The sequence below is a fragment of the Grus americana genome, chromosome 8 (genome assembly GCF_028858705.1).
Source record: "Grus americana isolate bGruAme1 chromosome 8, bGruAme1.mat, whole genome shotgun sequence".
Taxonomy (NCBI): domain Eukaryota; kingdom Metazoa; phylum Chordata; class Aves; order Gruiformes; family Gruidae; genus Grus; species Grus americana.
In genome coordinates this window covers 9092722-9105396 of record NC_072859.1, presented here as the reverse complement: position 1 = coordinate 9105396, position 12675 = coordinate 9092722, and the positions used below count along the sequence as shown (strand labels likewise).

The 12675-nt window shown below is 43.1% G+C and overlaps 1 protein-coding gene across 5 annotated transcripts in view; it reads right to left on the bottom strand.

Annotated features, from left to right (window-relative positions):
* The window catches only part of TEDC1 (tubulin epsilon and delta complex 1), an 86320-nt gene extending 74086 nt beyond the window's left edge, over positions 1–12234 (bottom strand). For all 5 annotated transcript variants that reach the window (XR_008578113.1, XM_054834185.1, XM_054834181.1 and 2 more), the window contains exons 1-3: positions 12053–12234; positions 11019–11097; positions 3867–4069 (exon numbers count right to left, since the gene is read on the bottom strand). Coding sequence is in view for 4 of the 5 variants with exons in the window: in XM_054834185.1 (XP_054690160.1) it covers positions 3867–4069; positions 11019–11097; positions 12053–12199 (429 nt within the window). In the remaining variant the exon portion in view is untranslated. The remainder of the gene's footprint in view (positions 1–3866; positions 4070–11018; positions 11098–12052) is intronic.
* Positions 12235–12675: the final 441 nt, after the last annotated feature.

The window sequence follows — 12675 nt, the reverse complement described above, 5'->3', positions numbered from 1 at the left end:
CTGCACAGCAACATGGGCTCCACTCTTTCAACTGTCACCCCTGTATGTTTAACTTCACATACTGGAAGAGCGCCATGGGTGGAAGGCTAGAGAGGGCAGCAGCTCCTTCAGTCCTGCTCACTGGGGCATCCTGCAGCAAGTACGCAGTACCCTGGCTCAGGAGAGAGACTGCAGCACTGCCGTTCCAAAAAAAAAAAAAAAAAAAGGAACAAAAAAAAATGAACCGAGGCCACATGAGACAAGGTGCCCTGAAGGATTTTCTTACCTCACACACAAAAGCACTCAACCCATACAACCATGCTAGGCTATTAACCACACCTGTCCTTGCCAACAACTACCTCAAGATTATTTTTTTTTTTTTAATTACACTAGCCACATTAAGCCTCCTACCACCTTAAGCCTTCCCTCACGCTTTCACCACTGTTTAGTTTAAAATTTTAAGAATCACTTAACTTTTGATTCTGAAGATGTAAGTGCATGTAAAATTAAGCTTGTAGAAGCCTTCCCCAGCTCAGGATCTTAAGATTATGAATTCCTTGCAGAGGCTGAGCTCCATGTCCATCATGTGTCATGAATACCCTTGTCCCTCTATAAATAACCAGCCTGAAATCCTTTAGAGCTGATGGAAGTGTTCAATTTGCAGGGGAAGAAAACTGTGTTGCTAAGGAACTGCAAAGAAGAAAAGGCCAGAGAGTGGTAATCTGAAATGAAATGAAAGGAATTAATTTAATTGGCCCTTGATATGTTGGGCGTTTGGCATATTATCAGCAATTTACCAGGCTGTAGGCTTTGTTTCAAACTTAGGCTGAAAGAATAGTCAGAACACGATTGCACCCTTAATTTAGGGATTAGCTGCATTTTCTCTTCTTCATACAACAGATCCCTGTCTACTTTTGTGTGGATTTCAGTCAAAATTTTAGAAGCAAGCCATATGAATATCAGTTTGAACTACAACTATGCCTACAGTTCTTGAGACTCCATTTTTCTTAGATGAAGACAAAGGGTAAGGATTTTCTTCACATTTATTCTCACTAGTAGACCAACAGATGTGCTTTGCCAGTAAGTACTGGCTTTCATGCTTTGCTGATTCTGGCAGAGATCTCAGCAGTGCACTGAACCAAATCCTATTTCATGGATTTTAGTTTTGCAACATTTTCATTTCAGGAAAATATTTTCAATTGTTTATAATAATTTAAAAAAAAAGACTCCATATAGTGGAAGATTTTTCAAGCTCCTCAGCTGAAAATTTCAGTTGTTTTAAAGAGCATTTCCTTTTCTTTCTTCTTTTTTGAGACAGATCTTTCTATAGTGAAGTTTTTTTTCTTCTTGTTTTACCTTTTTCCTTCAATTGACTGCAGAGACTACATCTCTGGCACATTTAGAAACGCCTTCACGATTTGTTACACATCTTCCAACACTTCAGCTTAAGTATCACAAATGCCTGGTATTTAACATTCCCAGAGTCAAAATTCCAGTATTTCAATTGTTCGAGTTGTACTTTAACTCACAAGATGTTAAATATCAAACCAACACCCTCACCTTCTTCCTTTCTTACTATGATTTTAAGGGGCTATATTATTGAGCACTGATGAGTAGACTTTGCCACATGAAAGTATCCCATAAAATAAAAATATCAAACAACAATATATAACAAGCTATCACACTTTTATGCAACAAACAACAGGCTTTCATGAGTGGTTTACAAGAAACTGACTTACTAACCAAAATGAGGTGTGTGACCCACCTATCTTCTTCCTACCCACCATTACCTCCTTACATCCTTAATTGTGCATTCCTAGATCTTAATTTGGTTGGCTCTTACTGGTTGAATTTATCGGTTTTGTAATGCCTAGTTGATCAAATAAAAGCTAAAACCTCTCCTTCAAAATTCTCTTTTAACTTTCTAGTGAGGTAGAATCACAAAACACACTAGTTACGCTGTAACTACATTCTATCATTTTTTTCCCCATGTATTGGAGCATGAAAACTTGCTAGATGAATACCATACAAGAAAAGTTGCCATTAATGCAATGAACTTTACATACACATGCTAACTCCAACTCCCAGTCTATAAAATTTTTGTTTGGCCTATTGAAAAAAAATTTCCAGACCTGTAAACCTTTCCAAACACTGTTTTGGACGGTTATTGCATAAAAGCATGAACTATGTATTCCATGGGTTTTGAGACACAGAAGTAGAGCAGGTTAGAATTGCAGTGAAAGGCACAGCAGTAAGTTTCTCAGTGTGGCTGTAAGAGATAACATTGTATTACCATAGTTCTTTCATCTCTCTTAAGTTTTGCATTTTCCAAAGGCCGTCAGAGAAAAACAACATAGGCACTGCCCTATTTCCTGAATTCATGTCGCTGCTACACTTCACTCATCACTCTTTTGTAACAGAATTAAGGACACAAAAAAAATAATCTGCTACCAAACAAGAAAACGGTAAGAGAAGTTTAAAGTAAATTCTCCAGAAGCGTGTTTTTCCTAAAGTCACAAGGCACCCTTCACATTGCTGGAGGGCACCACCACTCACACCCCATGCACCAAGCATGGCCTCTTCAGTGCAGCAAACAATTGTAGTGTAGCACAAGTGGTCTGTTTCCTCAAAATACTGTTAGTAATGTTGTTACGAAGGTGACTCTTCCCTTTGAACTCTTTTCCATTTGTACAAGTGTTTTTCTTCTGAAGACACTGTATCTATATCATAGCTTTCCAAACTCTGGCTTTTCTGCTTTGCTGTCACTTAAAAAGATTCTAGAAAACCAGGCAGCCTACAGTCTACGGGACTACGTATATGGGACCATGAAGACCACCAGGTCTTAGACACTACGGGATATCAGCAGGTAGGGTTTCTGACCCACAGTGTCCTTTGCCAAAACATGAGACGATTCTCTAAGTTTGTCATTTTGAACCAGACTGACCAGCAATTAGTGTCTGACCTGATGAAGATGACTTAGAACAAACTTACAACCATCCAGAGAGGCCTCAGCCACACCAATGCATTGCACTGATCACTTTAAATTCAGCCTATGCTACCTGTTGTGTTAAGAGCAGGGATAGTTTATTTGCTACAAACAAGATATAAATATGGAAAAAACATCTTCTCTCCTGAGCTTCTAACTCTACACTCTAGAGCAACTGTCTATACAGTAACATGTGCACGCAGTCTTAAATGTAAGGAATGGATTTTAAAAGCAGTATCACCAAATATTATTAGACTGTGTTTTTGTGGGGTTTTTTGCCTCTTTTTTTGATCACACATATATATCACAGCTAAAGCAGACACACAGCTATCCTTAGCTTAATTCAAAGCAGGCTTTCTATGGGCTAACACCTTTTTATTGATGGAAACACAACAGTATACCCCACTGTTTTCTCAAGGAGGCTACAAGGTCATTAGTTACCCCAACAGCAGTAGCTGCCATTTAGATCTTGATGTTTTTAAAAAGTACTACTTGCTCTGCCCAGTGCCAACATTCACAGTTAACCTGTTTGCCTACACTGTAGAACCACTCATGATACAGTCTGGAAGCACAAAACTCAAGCACAGAGACCAAATCCATCCATGTACGTGCATTCCTCCACACTGGTCTCACCTATACTGGAAATAAAAATCAGGGAATTCAGGCAGGGGTGGGAGTTTGAGAACGAGAAGGAACCCAGATCACCTGCACACAGAAAGTTTAGAGAAGGGAAAAAAAACAGGTTCCAGATGCTGGCTTCTAAGTTTTTTTTAAAGCTGGAATAAGGCATTTATTTGTATAGGTACCAAGATACCACACATTACACACTAGTGATAACATGGCTGCTGTCACAGAACGTTACTTATGGACAGATAAGATGGAATGATACAAACGTGCTCACCGTGCACACAGAGGTTTCATCCCCAGTCTTTACTCTGTTCCAAGCCAAAAGCTGCTCCAAGAGGCCAAGTCTGTGCAGCAGCCAGGAAAACGTCAGCAGCAGCTCCCGACTACCCGCTGAGCCGTCAGAGGGGAGTCGATAGAGTTCTGGCCTGCCATAGCCATGGTACCACAATGCTGATTTTACAAACCTAATTTGGTTATCTGAAAAGAAGAAAACAGTTAAGAATAACACACTGCACTACTCAATGCATTTATCCATTCAGTTCCAGAAACTGCTGCCTCCTCGGAGAGTAAGATTTTTAATCAAGGCTAAGATCAGTGGAAGACAGTGGAGACTACGGTCTTTATCAATAACCGATAAAGGGTAAGCGTCTTCCTTATGTTGTCCTGTTCTGATCTACAGGAACTACTTCAAAAAAAAATGAAGAGTTGAGATCAAGGCCAATAACGGCCTCTTGGAGATTAACAAAGGCAAAACCAGGTAAATAGCCGTCCCCACTATAACAGGACTCCAATTCACCTATTCATTTTTTATGAGCCACCAAACATGCTATAAATTAGTAAACACTCTGGGTCACTTAACTCCTGAATGAAACTGGAATTTAGAGACAGGAATTTCACAGCCTGCTGCAAATCTCTGAGCACCAGTGAACAGGCAAAGATAATGCAGTACGCCATGCTGCATACCAGACTGCATGGGCTATTTAATTCTCAGGAATGCTCTGATCCATATTCCTTCACACCAGCAAATAGTACCTGACAGCCATGAGACAGGCACTACAGAACTGTAAAATACTGAGGAAACACAGAGGAAATTATTATTAAAAAAGGTTCTCACCACTAAGCCTCAGCTGTGTACTAAGTCAAAGCTATAATAAAGAACATAATTACGGGGCACAACAATAAACATACCGGGGAAGAACCAACAGTTGGTGTAAAAGGAAGTCCTGCTCAAAAAGCTACTTGAGTTCTCCAAAGGCAAGAACAAGCAAGTGATTAAGGTAGATTCAACCAATGCAGGACATTTAGGCTTCCCAGAGGGATTCAACTAGCACAAAGAAATTAAGCCACTGCGGTGGAGGGAGACAGAAGGCCCCTGAATCAATGACAAGTGCCTAGCAGACAAGAACCAGAGGGTAGGAACAAGCAGTGGTTTCACATGAAGGCTCTGTGCTAAACAGTTGCTGTTCAACCAACTCAGAATGACACACAGACAATGAGACAGTGACAGAAAATTTGGTGCTGATGTGATATTAGTCAGTAGTAAGGAATTCAGGCAGATTGTGAAGGATTGCAGAACCTAATGAGTCCAAGATTTAAAGTGACAGATAAAATTCTTTTAGAAAAAATGAAAAAGGATGCACATAAGGGAAAAAACAATCCTAACTTTACTGACATAGCAATGGGTTTGGAGCTGAACACTGGACTCAGGAACACAATCTTAGATAAGATTTTTCATGACATCATACTTGGTTCTCATATGCACCCAAAAGCAAACTGAATGTGAAAAACCCAGAAAGGAAACTCAAGAGAACAGAGGGAGCAACATTATATAGTTATCTGTATCCACTGTGATCCCACATGTCAAATTCACAGTGTTATTTTATTTCTTCAGTCCCAAAAAGGTTATAGACGACTTGGGGAAAAAAAAAAAGAGAGAAAGGACAAGTACAGAACAGCTTCATTGTAAGAACTGACAACATAGGCCAAGATGCTGACTGAGAATGGATATGACAAAATTCTTTAAAACCATGAGTGCTATGGAATGGGTGAATAGGGAATAATTTGTTTGCACAACATTCAATACAAGAACTGTGAGCCACCAAAGTTAGCAAGCATGTGAGTCAAAACAAGTTAAAGAGATGTTCTTCACACGTACAGCAAAGCTCTGAAATTTCTGGCCATGGGACACTGTGGACACAGAGTTATACAGGCTCAAGGAGGAACTGGATTTATGGAACAGGAGTTCATGGAAACTTATGAAATACCAAGATAACCTCTCTGGTTTGGGAAGTCTGAGAAGTAAATTACTGGAGGCTGAAAGAATACCTCCCTGAAAGCATCATTCTGTGTTTGCTCTGCCCTTTCCCCGGGCATCCACTTTTGACAGCTGCCACAGCTGGATGGAGCTAGAGGAACCTTCAAAATTTGATCCAGTTTAGGCATTCTTATGAAGTAAGGAACAAAGCTGCTCCCCTTTTCCAGTGTAATGCTTCAGTATTTTCATAGCATTTCATAAAAAAACATACACACTCATACACACAAAAAAACCAGGGAGTACAAACCCCGCTCAATCAGGGATTGTCACTGCTGTCCTTAATTAACATACCAATTAATTATATTACATACTCATTTGCCTGCTCCTTGCCACTTGTGGTAAAAACATCCCCTAGCATTGACACGTATCGCAATCTTTCTTTGTCTAGCATCAACTGCTGAAGCTCAAAAACCACATAATGACCAACTTCAAAGAAAAAAAAAAGAAAAAATCCTGTTGCTCTCAAAAGGAATTTGTTAATTACAAGAGCCTCTCACAGTGAAGAGTAGCTGACTTAACTTGATTTGCAAGATGCTAAAGGAGTCTTATCCACCAAAAGTAATACAAAGGCGACACACAGGGAGGAGCTATAAGCTGACCTATGCTAGTAACCCTATAGGAGCAGTACATTGCTACAGCACTCCTGAGGCTGGAAGGAGCTGGTAGTCATTAAGAGCCACTGAGCCCTTTGTGCCTTGACAAACCAGAGGAAGCTATATTGGCCAACTTTAGGATTTAGGGAAACAAGAGTGCTGATCCCTAAGGAGATACCTACTTTCAGAGTGTTCCTCAGTCCAAATACACAGCTGAAACTGTTATACACATTGCTACACATCTTCAGCAGTAGGAGCTGGAATACATGATTTGCCATGTGAAAGCTACAAATGAACTCCTGACAAAGACATTACCCATGACTGAAGAACAAAACACAAGATCAGGAGCATGATTAAGCAGCTGACACAATGGTGCAGAGCTACTAACTTTTTGCAGGACTAGTGTTTTGCATAGCAGAGCTTCTGCAGAGACACATGACAATGACAGTTGGACAATTGGTTTTAAACCTAGCTTGTTTCTGCATTACAGACACAGAAAGGAAATCTAAAACGCCTAAATCACTGTTTGCTCTTTTTGCAGAACCTGTGAATGTGAAAACAATCAGCTTCCCTTCATGATGCTAGGATGGCAGAAATGCCTATATGGTTTGCTAAAAATCTGCTGTAGATAATGCACTCCAATCACTCAGGCACAGGGGGAGCACTCAGGTATTAGAGATTTTATTCTGATCTCTTGAACATCCTCACATGAGCAGGATTTCATGTTGCCCTTTCTTTTCCTTTATGCATTTGTCAAGAAAGGAACTGCCGTAACAGGTAAAGGTAGAAATACTCCAAAAGGAAGGAAGATAAGTACCTACTTTCCTCCTCCTTTAGAGCAAACAAGCATCACATGCTGCCATCTGCAGTTCAGGGAGCTCCCCGAGAAATCACACATCAAAAAGAAGGAATAGAGAGCAAGCCAGGTGGGTTTTTTTTTTTTTCTTTTATTGTCATTTCCCTGCTCTGATATGTCACTTAGGACCAGATCCACCAAGGCAATTCACCACCTGGATTTCTGTGTTGCTTTGGTCCTTCATCTCCCCCTATTTCATCTCTCTCTCTCTGCAACACATTGCCCTCATATGAGAAGGTACAATTGGTGTGGGTATCAGGCAGGAATTGTGGGCGAGCAGTCAAAAGCACAGATCCAGAACTAGGGCTCAAAGAGCCTTTCCATGACCTTAGAGAAGTCACTTAGTTTTCCTCATCTCTACAGTGCTCTGCTTACAAGGAAACAGTGCTCAGATAAATGGCAGGAGATGCTATGTAAGTACCCAAGACCAAGATGGATTCCTCCAAAACGTGCAACCAAGAGAGAGAAAACCCATCACTCAGCAGATAACACCAGTCACTCAAACATCTCCTCTTTGACACCATATTCTTACAGCGTTTCATTAGGATTAGGCAATTTATAGAGAAAGACCCATACAGTCCTTCCAACGAAACCCCTTCTGCATGCACGTTATTTATAAAAGTATGTTCAGCAAGTAAAGACCAAGCTGTGGATGAACCTCAGGGTTCCGCTCTCTTAAAACTGTATTCAAGCTGTGCTCTTCCAAATCCTGCAGAATATTTTCAGTGAATTACAACATGATATTCAAATAAGGGTTATGCATTAGCCTAGCAGACTAAGATGGAAAGGAACTAAATCAAGTACAAGAACAGACACAGATACATTACTTCATGCGCTCAGGCAAGAAACACCTGCATAGGTAGTGGTATTATGGGAAACTACTGTTGCAGAAGAATGTTTTCTGCTTCATTTATCAAACAAAACTATACTGCAGCTCCAGACTCTTTCCCATAGCATAAAAAATGAATTGCAACTCCAGAAAAGAAACATTTCCTTCAAGTATCTAAATGCATATTGCACTGCTACCTGGTGTGGCTGTTCGGTTGTTAACCAAGTCCATCAGCTCTCAGCCTCTGAAGAAAGAGCAGCATGAAACCGCTAATCATGACTTCATCAGTAAGGTTATGCCTGGAGTACTCTTACACAGCTTACTTTGCCTTGTACTCCACTGATGAGAGACCCGTTTTTCTGACACTTTTAAGAGGCTGGACTGTATTAATGGCTTCCCACCAAAGTTCACAGTAAGTGCTTTTTACTGGGTGAAGAAAAAAATTCTTCCAAACCAAGAAAACAAGAGCACCATTAGCAGGATGTTATAACTGGCAGGCTTCAGTGGGGTTTCTGGTGTCTTTTTGCGAGAACACAATAGTTCCCACATTTTAAAACATCTATCTGTGTGGATTTTTTATATGTGATTTTTCAAATATTTTATTTTCTGCTAGCTGGCCAATAAAATATATCAAACCATTTAAAAGTGTGATGCGGAATGTTTTTCTAAACACCACCACATCACAACCACAACAAGGGAATGACTATTCAAAGCAAATTTTAATCTTCTCTAAAATTCACTTCTATAACAAGATCAGATAAACTACTGACTAATGAAAACTACTAACTCAAAACAAAAATACACACTAGAGTGCAACTTCAAAAGTCACTTGATAAAATGATTTCCCAGACTAAGAAAAAGTTTTCTGGAAAAATCTGTCCTTTTCTAGGGACAAAATCTGTAAGAGCTTCTGTCCTTGCAATGCACTGCTTTCTTCTGGGATCTCACAACTGTAAATGACCCATCATCAGGCACGCAGTCCCTGAAATATAGGTCTCACTCTACAGAGTAGTGAGAAGAACCACTGTGACCCCAACAACACACACAGACTACAGGCCAAAGCTCAACGTTTCCTTTGGAAAAACTTTTAGCCTAAAAAAAAAAAAAGGCTACAAGACCATTTGAGTATGGCTTCTCTCTTCCAGAAAGCTGTTCCTACGCACACAGTAACCCTCATACTGAAGGGGTCTTCACGGCCTTCCTCTGGGACCTGGCAACCACTGCTCTCCTTGTTTTAGCTACAATAATTAAGAGGTTGTACAAAAACAGCAAAGAAAGGAAAGTCTGATTCAGGGACTGAAGTACTAGACTTGGATTAGAAGAATCCATTTCAATTCTTTGCTGTGCTACAAGATCCCGTGCAAACCTGAGAAAGTTATTTAGCTCCTGTGCCCAAGGCTTCCACTTCATTTGCATTAACTAAATACATGAAAGACCACAAGTGCTCCAGAGCAGGGAGAGAGAAGAAAGGCAGTAAAATATTGATCATGTTCACAGCAGACAACTCATTCACTTGGCCAAGCAAAGGTAATTAGTGTAATTTGAAAAACAGTACAACTCTCCAACCTGAATTTCAGCTATAATCACCAAGTTGTGACTAAAGTTTCTTAAGAACCAGCTCAGCAGTTCTGAGCAGAACTACACATTTCTACCTTGCAATCTACCAGCAGAGGCTGGGTTTGCCCCCTCTGGAGCCAGCAACTTGCCACATGCATATGGAAATCCCATCTCCAAACGTTACAAGCAATTAGTATGGGAGCAGCCAGGATTCAATGAGGTTGCACTTGTGCAGGACCACCTCCACAAAGCTGCAGGAGACAGCCAATAAATTGACTTACCATACACAGCAGATTGTGGATGAGTGGAAAAGCAAAAACAGCCAAATGAAAAATAGCAGTCCTGTGAGTAGCACAGAACCATGCTGATTTCCTGCTGAGCTACCGGCAAAACTATGCTGGTTTTGCTCCGTGTTCCTTGAGATATCATCCACAATGCTTAGCCTTTTTTAACTCCATTTACAGAGCCATCAGGTTCCCAGCTCTTCAAGGGCTTAAACAATGTTTTGGTGTTTTTTTGCTTTCAAGGGCAAAAGTGGATTTTAAGTGGTCTTGGTCTGAGGAGAGCTTTATCCATCACAGACAATCCCACTCTCAAAACTTCCTCCAACAATGAAAGGACTCCAGATAGACATCTTTCAAGAGAAAAGTCTGAGGACTATCATACTTGGAATAACACACATTTAAGAAGTAAAGAGTACTCTGTCATTGTGAGAAGCCAACTTCCATCCAGCTTCTCCCTGGACTAGTGGCCCTGTTCACAGATATATTCATGGTCCCCCTAAAATAATCACACACACTTTACTTTTTGTTTTGTCTAGAACTTCAATCCAAAACACTGCCTTTACAGTTCATGTACTGATTCACAGCCCTGACATAAGACTTGATAGAAAATTAACCACAGAATCATGCATCATATCTGGAATGGGGAAAAAAGGGATCAAAGGAAAAATAAATCTATTTCTGTAATTACCTCTGCAGATGTAGAGAATGCATAAGATCACTGCAGAGACTTACCTGCAGTGGAATGTCCAAGGGAAGCAAGAGTGCCTAGCAGACACAAGAACATCCCAGTTTCCTGGACAGAGCAAGCCAAAGAGGATTAAACCTGCCTGCACACCTGTGATGCAACAGTAAGAGTCAGTGGCATAAACTAAGGTATTCGAAATGGAGCATTTCGACAGGGAGCAAGGAGCCAAAGAAAAGATGCTACAAGACCAGTCCCAGTAGTTCCCTGAGACAGAGAAATCACAGAGTCAGCCAGACTATCTAGGTTACCTATGGCATCAGACTCGGTCCACTTCCCTCCATGGATTTGTTTCAGAAGAGCATAGAGCAGCCTCCAGAAATCCAGGCTCTGCAAAAGAGAGGGGTGGGAGGAGATCAGCAGGCAAAAGATCTGTCACATATTTAGCCTTAATTAGGCAATTACACCCATATCTGAGCATCAGCTGTTACATGGAAGAGCACACGTGCATCCTGCCAACACTGTCAAATCAAGTAGGTTCGTGGATCAGCTGTCTTATGAACACTACCTACATTAAGGTGCACTCAGAAAGAGAAGGGCTACTAATGCTGGCTGTACAGCAACACCCAGTACTTCTCCCTGCAATCTGAGGGACACGCGCACGAGAGCATGGCTTCCAAAATATCTGCTCTGATATAACCACATATGGCACAACTCACCCGTAGCTTAACTAGCACTTGAAGACGCTGAAAAGACATGACCACGATAGTATCAAACTTCACAAACAAGAGGCAGCACACAATGAGTTGGAACTGGAAATCATTTCTTGGCTACACAAGGACAGCACACTGACAAACTGAAACAGTGATTCTTACAGTTGGAATTTCAGTCAACACTCATAAAATGCTTAAAATAGCTGAGCAAGTGCAGCACCCTGTGTGTGAGCTGGCAGCCTTGCAAGCATCGCCCTGTAAAGCCCTGAAGCAGAAAGGCCCAGGCTGGTGCACAATAAAGGGAAAAAACCCTCAGGTGACACTAGAGAAGGTGTTGCAGGCCACAGTGAAATACCAAACTCTAGGTTAAAACCATCAGAAAATAAAGCCCTTTCCAGAGCAGCGAGTTTCCCGAGAGTCACACGAGGCAGCGCCGGCTGGGCCCGCACACAAGTGTCCCCACGCAGCTGTCCTCGTCCCACCCGCACGGGGATCCCTGCCCCCCCACAGACACCCCCCACCACCACCCGGGGCCCGGCCCGAGCGGCTGTCCCTGAGGAAAGGCGAGGGGGAGCGACCAGGCAACTGCGGGGGCCGCCGGCCAAGGGTGTCCCGGAACAGCCCGCGCTCACCGCCTGCGGCCGGTCGAACCTGGCGCGGCGGAGGGTGTCGGGAGCGGGCCGGGCGTGGGGCGGCAGGGCCCGGCACAGGGCCGCAACAGCACCCGGCAGCGCCCGGCCCCGCCGCTGCTGCTCCCGCTGCTCCTGCCGCCGCCTCATCCCGCTCCGCCGCCGCTTCCCGCCCTCTGACGGGGCGCCGCGTGCGCATGCGCAGTGCGACGGAGCGCCCCCCCCTTCCGCTGAGCCCTCCCGCTGCGGCGCCCCCTGGGCGCTGGGAGGGAGCACTGCACCGCCGGCCCCTGGCGCCGCGTGGGGGCGACACGCGCGGGCCGCGTCCCGGGGAGGGGTGCGCTGTGACTGCGCGTGTCCCAGGGCTTTCCCCGGGCTTCGGGTGGCTCAGCGGTCCCCCCGTTATTCGTTCTGCCTGTGCCCGTGCCTCAGGGAAAAGAATTCACTTCACTTCTTGCCTCCCCAGGGAAGTGACCCACAGCCGAGTGGGAAGCGCCTGGGGGATGGCACACGTGCAGGTCACCTCTTGCTGCCCACGCGAGGCAAGGCAGGCGCGCCCTGAGCCACGGCCGCATCTCCTGCCCAGCCAAAAGCCGCAAAGCGAGTCCTGCAAGCTTCCCCCACCC